The sequence below is a fragment of the Canis lupus genome, chromosome 19 (assembly GCF_048164855.1).
Source record: "Canis lupus baileyi chromosome 19, mCanLup2.hap1, whole genome shotgun sequence".
In the NCBI taxonomy this organism is placed as follows: domain Eukaryota; kingdom Metazoa; phylum Chordata; class Mammalia; order Carnivora; family Canidae; genus Canis; species Canis lupus.
Window position 1 is genome coordinate 14,725,597 of NC_132856.1, and position 12,302 is coordinate 14,737,898.

The window sequence follows — 12,302 nt, forward strand, 5'->3', positions numbered from 1 at the left end:
AAATGTTTCAAAACACAAAAGGATAAAAGAAAAACAGGCATTCTAGTTTCTACCACCCAGATTTAACAACGTTTAGCATTTTGCCATAGTTGTCTTTAGTTCTTTTATTATTTTAAGACAGACATTGAACCTTCTGGTGGCCCATCTGATCACTGTTGGGGTGAGTTAGGTTTGAGTGATCTGAAGATATTGAAACACAAAAGTGGGATAACCTGGGCTTGCTTGCTTTCTTTTTTTAAGATTGTGTTTATTTATTCATGAGAGACAGAGAGGCAGAGACATAGGGAGAGGGAGAAACATGCTCCCTGTGGGGAGCCTGATGTGGGACTCGACCCCAGGACCCCAGGATAATGACCCAAGCCAAAGGCAGATGCTCAACCACTGAGCCACCCAGATGCCTCTAACTTGGGCTTTCAATGCACATTTTCCCTTGACATGGAATGAATTACCTGTCCTTGGTCCCTGAATATCCAGCAGTCTGGTTAGTGAGAACATCCCGAGGTGAAATAGAAATAAGCTGTGACTTGTCTCTCCTGGTCTCTGAAAAATAAAACACCTTGCAGTGGTATCCTTAAGGACATTATGTCTCTCTCATTGAAATAGAAGAGAATTTGGTTTTTCCCATCAAACTGTAATTGGAATACCATGAATGTTCTGATTGTGCTGATGTGAAGGAAAGAACAAGAACAGAATTTGGTGTTTTCAGTGATTGCTATAATTGTTAGCAGGAACACCATCCCCCTTCTCTTCCACTCAACCCAGCTCATCAGGATGCAAATGATTGACAGTAGCATTGTCATGGGGATAACCTTGAGTCTACTGTAGTGTATATTTTACAAGAGTCATTTGCAAATTTCTGTTCTTTAGTTTGGATTACCAACAGCAATGATGAAGATTTTTTATGGCTCTCCTCCTGTCATGAGACCTTGGTTGAGACTAGTTCTCTTTACTGAGTGCTTGCTAGTGCTGGGCATACTTGTAAGCCCTTAATGTATAATTCTTCCTTGTCATAACCCACGAGGGTAAGTATTGTTACCATCTCCATCTAAACGTGAGAAAACAGGCCTGGGGAGGTTCAGTAGGTTGCTGTCACACCGTGAGTGATTTGAATCTTCTTTTGACTGACTCCAAAGCCAAGTTCTTAACCATTCAGTAAGTGAGGGCCACTTGCTCTTGTTATTTGGGTCACTAGAACTATAGTAGGAGATAAGGTCCTGGGAACATTTGGCTGAGCATTTCCTGGTCCTGTTGAATTCAACCTCCTCTGTAGTCTGAGGTAGATGAGGCAGGGGTCCTGGTCCCATTTCACAGATGAAGGCTAAGGGGCCAGACAAGCAGTGTACTTTCTCAGGGCTACCCAGCTAATATTACACTGGAAATTGAACCAGGGTTTTTTGAAAACACACTCCAGCTTCTTACTCTATGGTTCAGCTTGATATCTGACCACCTTAGTTGATCTTCAGCCCAGCACTTAGTTGTAAGGTTGTTTCCCCATCTTTTATTTATTTTTTAAAAAGATTTTATTTATTTATTTGATAGAGAGTGCTCGAGCATGCAAGGACAGGCAGGGGGAGTGGCAGGCAGAGAGAGAGGGAGAACCAGGCTCTCCGCTGAGCAGGGAGCCAGTTGCAGCAAGATCCCAGGACCCTGGGATCATGACCTGAGCCAAAGGCAGACGCTTAACCCACTGAGCCACCCAGGTGCTGTTTTCTTATCTTTTAAATAGGAACTGTCCAATCTGTCTCTCACTTGTTAGACATTATAGAGGATTAGCTAGCACTGCATCTTTTAAAAATTTCTGGAGGGATCTCTCGATGGCTCAGCTGGTTGAGCATTTCAACTCCTGATTTCGGCTCAGGTTGTGTTGTGAGGGTCATGAGATAGAGCCCTGCATAGGGCTCTGCACTGATGGGGGCATCTCCCGGAGATTCTCTCCTTCTCCCTCCTCTAAGATAAATAAATAAATCAGTCTTTGAAAAAATAAAAATTCTTGGAGATATACACCATTTAAAGACATAATCTATTTAGTCATGCTGGTGCTTATGATATGGAATAATAGTCTTATGAAAGATTTTCTTACATATAAATCTTTATTTTTGATATTCTGGTAAGAGTATTTGTTTGGTAACTGAAATGGAAGTTGAAGATTGTAAGTTAAAATTTTTTTTTTCCTGCACATACTGAGTCAGTGTTTTTCTAGAGTTATCATAGCTAACCTTAGCTTTTCTGGGTTGCTTTGAGGTTGCAGCTGCTCCTTGGTGGTTACCTGTTAAAGGCGCTAACTGGAGACACCCAGAAGGGCCTGACTCTACTACTCTACACAGGTGAGGCTGGTGGTTCTTTCCCCAGTGGACATGTTTAATTGCCAAATAGATAGATTTCCTGTGTTGTTGAAAAGGAACTCAGTAGCCATCTTCAATTGTAAAAGAGTGTGAGAATGACAAACTCTAATGGATTGGTAGGAAAATAAAACAGGAAATAACATATGTAAATACCCAAGCACTGTGCCTAACTCAGAGAAAGCTCTTGCTAGGTGACTTCATCCTTCCTCATTTGGCCTGCCAAAGAGTTGCCTTTGCAGATTTTTTTCCCCTCTTTGACAAGCCTATTACAAATCTCTTGACATATTTAATCTTTGGAACCTGTCTGTCTGCTCTCTTTCATGAGTGGGTCACTGTGAGAAAGAAGACCATCTGTCCTATGGAAGAGTGGTTATGTCTGGCCAGGTGGTCACTGTGGAAGCTCAAGCCTTGGTTATAGGATTCTTGTGATATTCAGTTCTGGGCTGACATACTTTGAAGCCACCATCTGACTGAAAAACCACAGAGCTGCAAGTCGGTCAGCAAGTCTCCAGGGTGGCAAGGAAATAATTATCTCAAGCAGAAATAGAGAGTAGCACTTTAAGCCCTGGAGATGGAGAAAGGTTGGGTCAGGACTCAGAATCCCGACAGCCCAAGAAAACTGTTCTCCTAACCCACTTTTTCAGATGGAGGTTTTGAGCCTCTATTTTTGACAACATTCCTGGTTTCTGCCCTCATTGCCAGGGAGCTAAGTGTACCTGAGGTTCAGCTTTAGGGACAGAGCCCCCTGCCAAAGGGCAGAAACCTTGCAAAGCCTGAACTGGCAGCCTTCGTGGTGGAAATTGATGGTGAGACACAACATCCTAGGATTCTTGGGTACGTCAGGTCAACTGGGCCTCTTAGTTCCCAAGTGACATTTTCTTTCATGAATTTAATAGAAGAAAAAGCTAAGGCAGAAGGAAAACCCAGAGGGGAATGTATTTTATCCACTGAGTCCATTTTCTTAGAAAAGTACATCTCTGATTGATGCTGAAAATAGTAAATAACACATAATAGGTACTCAATAAACATTTATTGAAAGAATAAATGAAAATTATAGTGGAATTGCTGTAGGGAATTCAAAGATGTTTAAGGAATGGACTAGGAGTGTGTAGTCCACTTGAAAAAGTGTAAACAGGGAATTAAAGCTATCTAGTGCTTTGTGAATGTGTGTTACTCCTTATTCTCAAACTTTTCTCCTAACCTTCCTTGTCCTTCTATGCCCTTAGAAAAAATACTAGTTTGGAATCTGCTAGCATGAAGCAAGTATAGCTGGCTAATCTGCAGTAGAAAGGCATGAAGTTTAAAGCCAAACAACCTGTGCAAAGGAGGGTTGGGGGGAAGCAGGATTGGGTAGAGGGAGAAGCCAAGACTACAGTGCAGGCTCAGGAAGTCCCCACTGATCCCTTGGGGGGGCTTTGGGGTAAATAGGGCTGGTAGGATAGAGCTGTGGTGGGCTGAAATGGCCGGGCCTTTATGTCCTGGCTCTGATTATCATTGGTGGTTGTGAAGTGGCTTTCTGCAGCAGCTGTGGAAAACTCTGAGGGAGCACTCCCAGCAGCTGGAGCAGCACTCCTTCCTTAGTGGGGGAAGTGTGTAGTGCATCTCCACATCCATTGTACCAAGTGAGATTCTGTGGAGCTCTGGGCCTGCCTGCAAGTGAAGAAATGTTTTGAGTCTAGTTCCAAGAGGGATTGTAATCCATTCGAGCCTGGGATGTCAGAAACCTGTGGTGGAAGGTGACAGATGTGGCACAGCTGAGGATTGAGCTGGGGACCAGGGCTGCCTTAGTGCCCCAGATGGAATGGAGGATGATTGTGGGTGCTTCGCTGAAGCCAGTTCCTGTTTCCTGTTACAGCTGCTGCTCCTCCTCACTCTGCTTTTGCTCTTCCCCAGGCCTGATCATCCAGTCCTCCACGTCTCCTGGAATGATGCTGTTGCCTACTGCACGTGGGCGGGAAAGCGTCTGCCCACGGAAGCTGAGTGGGAATACAGCTGTCGCGGAGGCCTGCAAAATAGGTACTCGGAGGATCTCATCTTGCCTAACTGTGTGGTGACCTTTTTCTAAATCTGTGGAACTTATTTTGGTTAGAAAGTTGATTTTAAACAAAAACAACAGCTTTTTCTTCCTAGGCTTTCTTCATCTCCATGGACTTACTTAGGAGACACTGATGCATGGGTCACCAGGTGTCCGGTGAAGCTGGCTCCCTGCAGCCCCAAAGTGTGCTCCACACATTCAACCCTTCTTCTCTTACATAGTCCTCCTCAGAGCCTTTTGTCAGGCTGCCTTGCTTTTAGGATTTTCTTATTTTATTTATTTATTTAAAAAGATTTTATTTATTTATTTGACAGAATGAGAGAGTGAGAGAGAGCACAAGCAGGTGGAGCAACAGGCAGAGGGAGAGGGAGAAACCCAGGCTTCCCGCTGAGCAGAGAGCCTGATGTTGGGCTTGATCCTGGACCATGGGATCATGACCTGAGCCGAAGGCAGATGCTTTGTTGACCGAGCCACTTAGGCACCCCAGGATTTTCTTATTTTAGACATCTCCTAAAGCAGTGTTATTTCTCTGTTTCTAGAGCCATGAGACAGAAAACTCATGTCTGGGTCACATCTTCTAGGAAAGGCTCCTTAAAATAGCAGAGGCTTTATAAAAAAAGTGTGATGTGATGCTGCCTGATTGTGCTACCATATAAGTTCAGAATGATGCCTACTTTCCCAGCCTTCTATAAGTCCTTCTTCTGATTACGTGATTTATTTCAGGCCTCTTGAGTACTTGGGAAACACAGAGGTTGTTGTGAACTTGATATGAGCTAGTTGTGCGGAAGTTTAAAAAAAAAAGTCCTGGTTAAAAGCTTTGTTTATTTATATATTTGAAATGTAAAACATAGTTCACTCAGAACAAGTGAGCAATGCTCTTTCTTTGCATTCCTTCTCTTGGCTTTAATCCAGAAGACTGTGCCTGTTTGACAGGCTGATGCCTGTGTCTCTTCTGACAGACTCTTCCCCTGGGGCAACAAACTCCAGCCGAAAGGCCAGCATTATGCCAACATTTGGCAGGGCGAATTTCCTGTGACCAACACCGGGGAGGATGGCTTCCGAGGAACTGCACCTGTGAGTAGCGAGACTTCTGAAGATGGGCAGCAGCTCCCGAGAATGTGGACATGAGAAAGCATTGCTCACTCGCTGACCAGTCTCTTCCTGCATTCATCCACTCATGCACGTGCAGTTCCTAATAATTAAGCAAATGTTCTTTTTTTATAACACAGTTTTCTGATTCCGTCATACTTATAGAAAATTTGGAAAATAGCAAGAGTACAAAAGAGAAAATTAAAAGGACCTGAAATTTTGCCACCCACAGATCACCCCTGTTAGCATTTTGGTACATTTCCTCCTGCTCTCTCCTCCCTCCCTCCCTCCCTCCCTCCCTCCCTCCCTCCCTTCCTTCCTTCCTTCCTTCCTTCCTTCCTTTCTTTTTCTTTCTTTCTTTTCAAGATTTTATTTATTTATTCATGAGAGACACAGAGAGAGAAGCAGAGACATAGGCAGAGGGAGAAGCAGCCTCCCCTTGGGGAGCTGATGTGAGACTCGATCCCAGGACCCCGGGATCATGACCTGAGTCAAACACAGATGCTCAACCACTAAGCCACCCAGGCCTCCCTCCTTCTGCTCTTTTCTGTGTTAATGATGCCAGTAAGAGCTAGTAGTTAATGAGTGCTTGCAGGGTGCCAGGCTTGGTGCGAAGCCATTTGTATGAATTCTCTCACTTGATGTAAATTCAGCTCTGTTAAGTAGGTACCATTTATTTTATCCTCATTTTCCAAGTGAGCATTCTGAGGGACAGAGAGAATAACTAACTTGCACAAGGTTACACGGCTGGAAAGCAGCACAGTTGGGGTTTGAACTGGGTTAGTTTGTTTCTAAAGCTCATGCTCGTAACTCCCATATATGCCAGCATACACACACACACACATATACTCCACCCACATATATGAAATGTATAAATGCATATATATGTATATAGAAATATAAACACATTTATATATGTATATATACATATATATGGAATATATGGAAAGCATAAATATATATGTGTGTGTATATATATATTTTTGTAGCTACATATTTTTTACATGCTGCTTTTGGGTCATGCTGAATGCAGTATTTAAAATCCTGTTTTTTCCAGCTTAATATTAGGAATGTGTTATCTGTCATTAACAGTTTTTCACAAATACATTGTTTTGTAACAGATACATGATCTATCATTTGAATGAGCCCTAATTTATTTGCCTTTTATTAATAAGCTGCACATTTAGATTATATTTGTTGGGGTTTTGGGGGAGTGTTTTTGGCTAAACAATATAATAAGGAGCATCTTGTACATAAATATTGAATTGTATCTCTGATGATTTGTTTAGGATGGATTCCCAGCAATGAAATTAATGAGTCAAAGACTAGAAAACTTTCTTGGTAAACATTTTAGATATATCCTGTTTTCTAGAGGGCATGTGACATGTTTCCCTCCACAAGCGTGTGAGAGTTCCTTTTTCATTGCTCTTCTGGTGGCAAAGCCATACACTAATGAAGCAATATTAAAAACATTTCATTTTGTCTGAACAGTGAGAAAAGAAATCTTGTGGTGGGTAAATAGCACCGTACTGAGTTTGTCGTTGCAGAGAATAATTTCTTTTCAACACTCTTTCAAATAGCTGTCATTTTTTTCATATTATATTTTTGTTTCACACAAAAATAATTCTTCCAAAATTTACATGTAAATGTAACATAGGTACATTATTGGGAGGTGGCCAAATGACTCTAAGACTTTGACTTTGACTTTGACTGAAGCCTGGCTCAGTGGTTGAGCGTCTGCCTTTGGCTCAGGGCATGATCCTGTGGTCCCGGGATGCAGTCCTGCCTCCCTGTAGGGAGCCCACTTCTCCCTCTGCCTGTATCTCTGCTTCTCTCTCTGTGTCTTTCATGAATACATAAAATCTTAAAAAAAACAAAACAAAATTTCGACTGAAATAATAAATAAAAGAGAAGGACCAACACATTTTTGAAAAACATGAAGAGTAAGGAGACACTTGAGCTAGCAGAAATCTAAAAATATTTTGAACCATAGTAGTTAAAGCATTATGGTTTCATTTTTTGGCATTTAATGTAAATAACATATTTCATAAGAATATATAGCCTTTCAGTTGATATAGGGGTGCATATGTATGGGTATGAAACTCCATATATATGTGTTAAGCATGTGATAAAGGAACTGTCACAAACTAATGGGAAATGATGTACTACCCAATGAAGGCAAAAGAGTAATCATTTGATCTCAGAGTTGGTTCCTCCAACTTTGTATTCAGCAAAATGAGTGATCTGAGGTCTTTGGGACTAAAGGATTCTGCTCTTTCTGAGACTTTATATATATGAGAAGCCCAGCCAGTGCCTCATGGACCACTTTTGGTCAGCAGAACTGGTACTGTGGGATGTACAGAATATCAGTTTTGGTGCTTGGTGAGGATGTTATGAGACCTCAGGAAAGATGTTGGTAAATGCAGGCAGCAGGACAATGGTGACCAAGTGTTACATGCTGGTAAGGAGTGTGTAGCAACTCACTTGCGATGCACTAACCCTGAACACAGGTGGCACAGAGTGTCAGGCCCATACCTGGCCTTCTTTGGCAGTGAACACACAAGAGAGTTTGGCGTGACAAGGGCCTTAGCAGCTAGGATTCCCTCCTGGGATGCTAGGCTGTCAGAAATAGGGCCCCTACAGCAAGCCTTGAATCCTAAGGCTTGGGCTTCTGATGGACCAAATTATATAAGCCCCTGTCAGTTTTAGTAAAGAGCCATGAGAAGACTGGATTGGATAGTTATGAATATTTTACGGTGCTTACTGCTATAGAATTTCACATCCTAATTAAGCCCTTATGCCTCTAAGGAAAATAGTCATTTATCCTTAAGTCAGGGCCCCTTTTTAGAAAACACAAAGTCCCTGTGGCGTAAGGACACTTTACAGATGTTTAGCATTAGAACATTTAGCTGGGAGTTCAGCAGATGTCTATATTGGAATAAATTCAACAGAACTTACCTGAAGAAGCTGTCATGGAAGTTTGTGAGACAAAATTAGAACAGTCACCAGGCGCCCTCCAAGAACTAATTTAAGAAACATGACCTGGGGAGAAAGAAGCAGCAGACCACAGAGAGGCGATTTCCACCTGTGTTTGGAATAAGACATAACAAGATCCGTATCTTCAAAATGGAACTCAGCAAAATGGGACTGAAATTCCCAGAGAATTATCTCACATCCATTTTAGCTGCTCTTGTGTCCACAAGGTCTGGTTAGTTGAAGGAAGGAATTTATTTTCAGTGATGGGATGGACTGCAGTGAAACGGCCCCCTCACCTGTATTTTATATATGTTATTACTTCTGGTCTGCACTGAGCGCACTATTTTGACCACAGTGAATCTAAAGAATTCGGTTTTTATTTTTCAAAGGTGCTATTATACAACTATTAGTGTGTTTTGGTTTTAATGCCTATCAGTTCATTTACTTGCAAATAAGTGGGTTTGAAATATTTCTCATACACATTTGTTTTCTTTTGAGGTTCCTGGGAGGAAGCTTTAGTTAGTGCAATTAATTTAACAATGAGCAATTACAAGGTTTATTCTCCTTAATGGCATATTCACAGATGGTGATTTTGGGGTTGGTGACCTCCAGATTTTACCTCATTTATACATAAAATTATTTAAAGGGGGAAGAAAACCCTAAATCTTTGAGTATGTATTATTATTTCCTAGCCTTAATGGTTTAATAGCACCAGTGAGGTTAAGTTGGTTGCTCAGAAGCTGCTAAGTATGGGCACATAAAAAGGACCTCAGCCAGATGGACTCTAGAGCCCCCTCTTCTTGTGTGTTCTCTGAGCCTTCCTCCAAAATGTTTGTTTCACCTTTTGATTGGTCTTGGGCCCCTGGTTCCTTCCTCTCTCTGCTTGAAACAAATGAATTTCTTCTTTTTCTTCCTATTCCTTCCAGCTGTTGTTCCATCTTGCTCTTTTCGATCATCTCCAAATTCTTGAAAGAATAGTTCATGCCTATGGCCTCTTCACTTTTACTCTCCCTCTGAATTTTGAACTCTGAGCTTGATTCCAAGGACACATCTTTACCTTTGTAGAAGAAGGTATAGCCAGAAATCTCTGCAGCCAGAAAGCCTCTCCCTCTTGCGAATTTCTGAGGCATTTTTCCCCCCACTCACTTTCCTACTCATCCCAGAGTCTTACAGAATTGGATTTTTGTTTTGAGTATATTCTTTTTTCTCCCTCAGTAAGCTCTTTGATGTCTTACGTCATTGAACCCTTCCTGCCTTCAGTTGACATGCATGGAATTACTGAATGAAGCAGTGAATAAGTACTGCTGTTTCCATAATGAGTGCTGAGTATGGAAGCAGCGTGGTAACAATTTTTTAGCTTTCCAACTCATCCAGATGAAGGTTTTTTTAGGGAGTAGCTTCATAACTTTGAAGTGCTCTGAATTGCCCAAATATCAGATTTTTCCATATTCATATGTGGACCTGAAACCTTCTGAAGCCAAATAGAAGTGAAGTTTAGTTTATTCATTTCTATAGTCCTACGTTATTAGTATGGAAAAAAAAAACGTGAATTTACAATAATATTATTATTTTTATTTTATTTTATTTTTTACAAAAAGATTCTTAGAGCACCTAGATGGCTCAGTTGATTAATTGTCTGCCTTCGTCTCAGATCATGATCCTAGGGGCCTGGGATCCAGCCTCATATTAGGTTCCCTGCTCAACAGGATGTCTGCTTCTACTTTTCCCTCTGCTCCCCTTCCTGCTTTTGTTCTTTCTTTCTCTCAAATAAATACTTTAAAAAAGAAGATTTTTTGGCTTAGTCAATTAAGTGTCTACCTTCGGCTCAGGTCATGATCCCAGGGTCCCTGCTTAGCAGAGGAGCCTGCTTCTCCCTCTCCCTCTGCCCCTGCTCCTATGCTCTCTCTCTCTCTCTCTCTCTCACTCATTCATTCTCTCAAATAAAATCTTAAAAAAGGAAATTAATTAAAAATTTAAAAGATTTTTAAAAACCCAAAGATAACATTTTTTCATTTAAAAATCTCATTTTTTCCTTATGTTTGAGAATTATCATTAGAAAAATGTTGGGAAAAATTTTATGTTGAATATACACAATGGCATAATTGTTTGTACTTAACTGTTGCTCAGTTAAAGTTTTTTTTCTTGTCCCTCTCCCCTCTCTCCTTCTTAAAAAAGCTTTATACTTTGGCTCTCTGTCTGTGACAATATTATGTGGCAGACTGTCTGACCTCCCTTTGAAATGTGATATAATTGCTCCCTGACAAACCAGTACAGTTGGCCTCATACTTCCAGATTCTGGAGACTGACTGCAAACCTTCTCTTACAAATATGCTTGATAATGAATTCACATTTTCTTTAGAAAAACAAGTCCCCTCAGTGTTTTGATGATAATGACTGTGGCTTAAAGATAAGATTGTGAGTTGGAGGGGGCTGGTGTAGAGGACAGAAGTGGGTTGGCATCTTTTAGTGCTAAAAGACATTGTGTGGCCACATACCTTAGCTCTGATGACAAGACTTATACTGAGTCTAATATGATGTTTCTGTAATGATTTTGAAATATCATCTCTGCCCCCTACTCCCCGCCTTAAGATATGGGTTCAATTTATGTTCATTATTAGTCTCTCTGTTAGGAATAGTTTTATTGACTTTCCTACCATGTAGTATAAACTCTCCTTAGGTTTCTAAGCTCCCCTTTAAAACTCAAAGCCAAAAAGTGTATCTTTCTTTGTTTTTACATTGGCCAAATTGCATTTTGACTGTCGGGATGAAAATTAATATTCATGCTTTGAAGTTTTAACTTATAGTGCATTTCCACAGCAAAGAAGTGTTCTAAACAAGGTGAGTAGTTTGACAGCATTTTCCCTTTTTTTTTTTTTTTTAATTTTTAGGTTGACGCCTTTCCTCCCAATGGTTATGGCTTATACAATATAGTAGGGAACGTGTGGGAATGGACTTCAGACTGGTGGACCGTTCACCATTCTGTTGAAAAAACGCATAACCCAGTGAGTATCATTCTCAGACTATGTATCGTAAGGTTACATCCATTACCTAGGCAAGCTGTGGCAAGGATTTAATGTGTTTCTGAGGAGTATTTGTGTGCTCTTGAAATTAATCTTGGAATTTCCCCAAAGGGATATTAAGCATATGTCTCTTAATTCAAGCTTAAGGCATTGTGCAGAAATGTCTGTGAGCATTTTATATGCTGCTAGATTGCAAAGGTGATAATTATTTGAAGGAATCTGCCTGTAACTTTAAAAATTATATTCAGTCTCATAAATTTGATTAGAGTGAGTTATCTAAATAACTATGCAGAATTCATTGATGTTTTTAAAGTAATAACCACTGAGATCTGCTAGATGGTATTTATCATGCAGCTAATTGCCAGACTTTTGATTGGCTGAAATTTTGATTCAGGGGCATCATTTAGAGAAAATGAGAAAGGGTATTTTCTGGTGAATGTTGAGTCAGGAAGTTGAGTCATTTGGTGATTATTTCCCGAACTCTGCAGTATGTCAGTTCAATGCATCATATGCCTTGGGAATTAAGACAACCGTTTTATCTAAGTTTTACCTACTCTGATATGGGGAGAATGTTGAATACAACTAGGATTCTTCTCTGCCCCTAAAAATTGAAACACTACATGGGCATGTAGGTGGGAGGTACTTCCTTTAAAAAGAACATGTCTGAATATTTTTTGTTGTGTGAACATATTGGGGGGGAAAGAACCATTTAAAAGTCCTTTCTCTAACAAACTAGACATTCATAAGTCAGACCTAAATAAATATATATTATACAACCAAACTATCTAGACTGGGAACTTAATATGCTCAATTTTAAACTTTACCCTTTAGAAAAGGCAC

At 40.6% G+C, this 12,302-nt stretch overlaps 1 protein-coding gene across 2 annotated transcripts in view; it reads left to right on the forward strand.

Moving 5' to 3' along the window:
• Positions 1-12,302, forward strand: part of SUMF1 (sulfatase modifying factor 1) — a 90,552-nt gene that overhangs the window by 41,454 nt on the left and 36,796 nt on the right. Inside the window, exons 4-7 of one of the 2 annotated variants that reach the window (XM_072785312.1) lie at positions 2,242-2,324; positions 4,236-4,358; positions 5,337-5,451; positions 11,331-11,444. In XM_072785312.1, coding sequence (XP_072641413.1) covers positions 2,242-2,324; positions 4,236-4,358; positions 5,337-5,451; positions 11,331-11,444 — 435 coding nt within the window. The remainder of the gene's footprint in view (positions 1-2,241; positions 2,325-4,235; positions 4,359-5,336; positions 5,452-11,330; positions 11,445-12,302) is intronic. The other variant, XM_072785313.1, reaches the window with a different exon arrangement.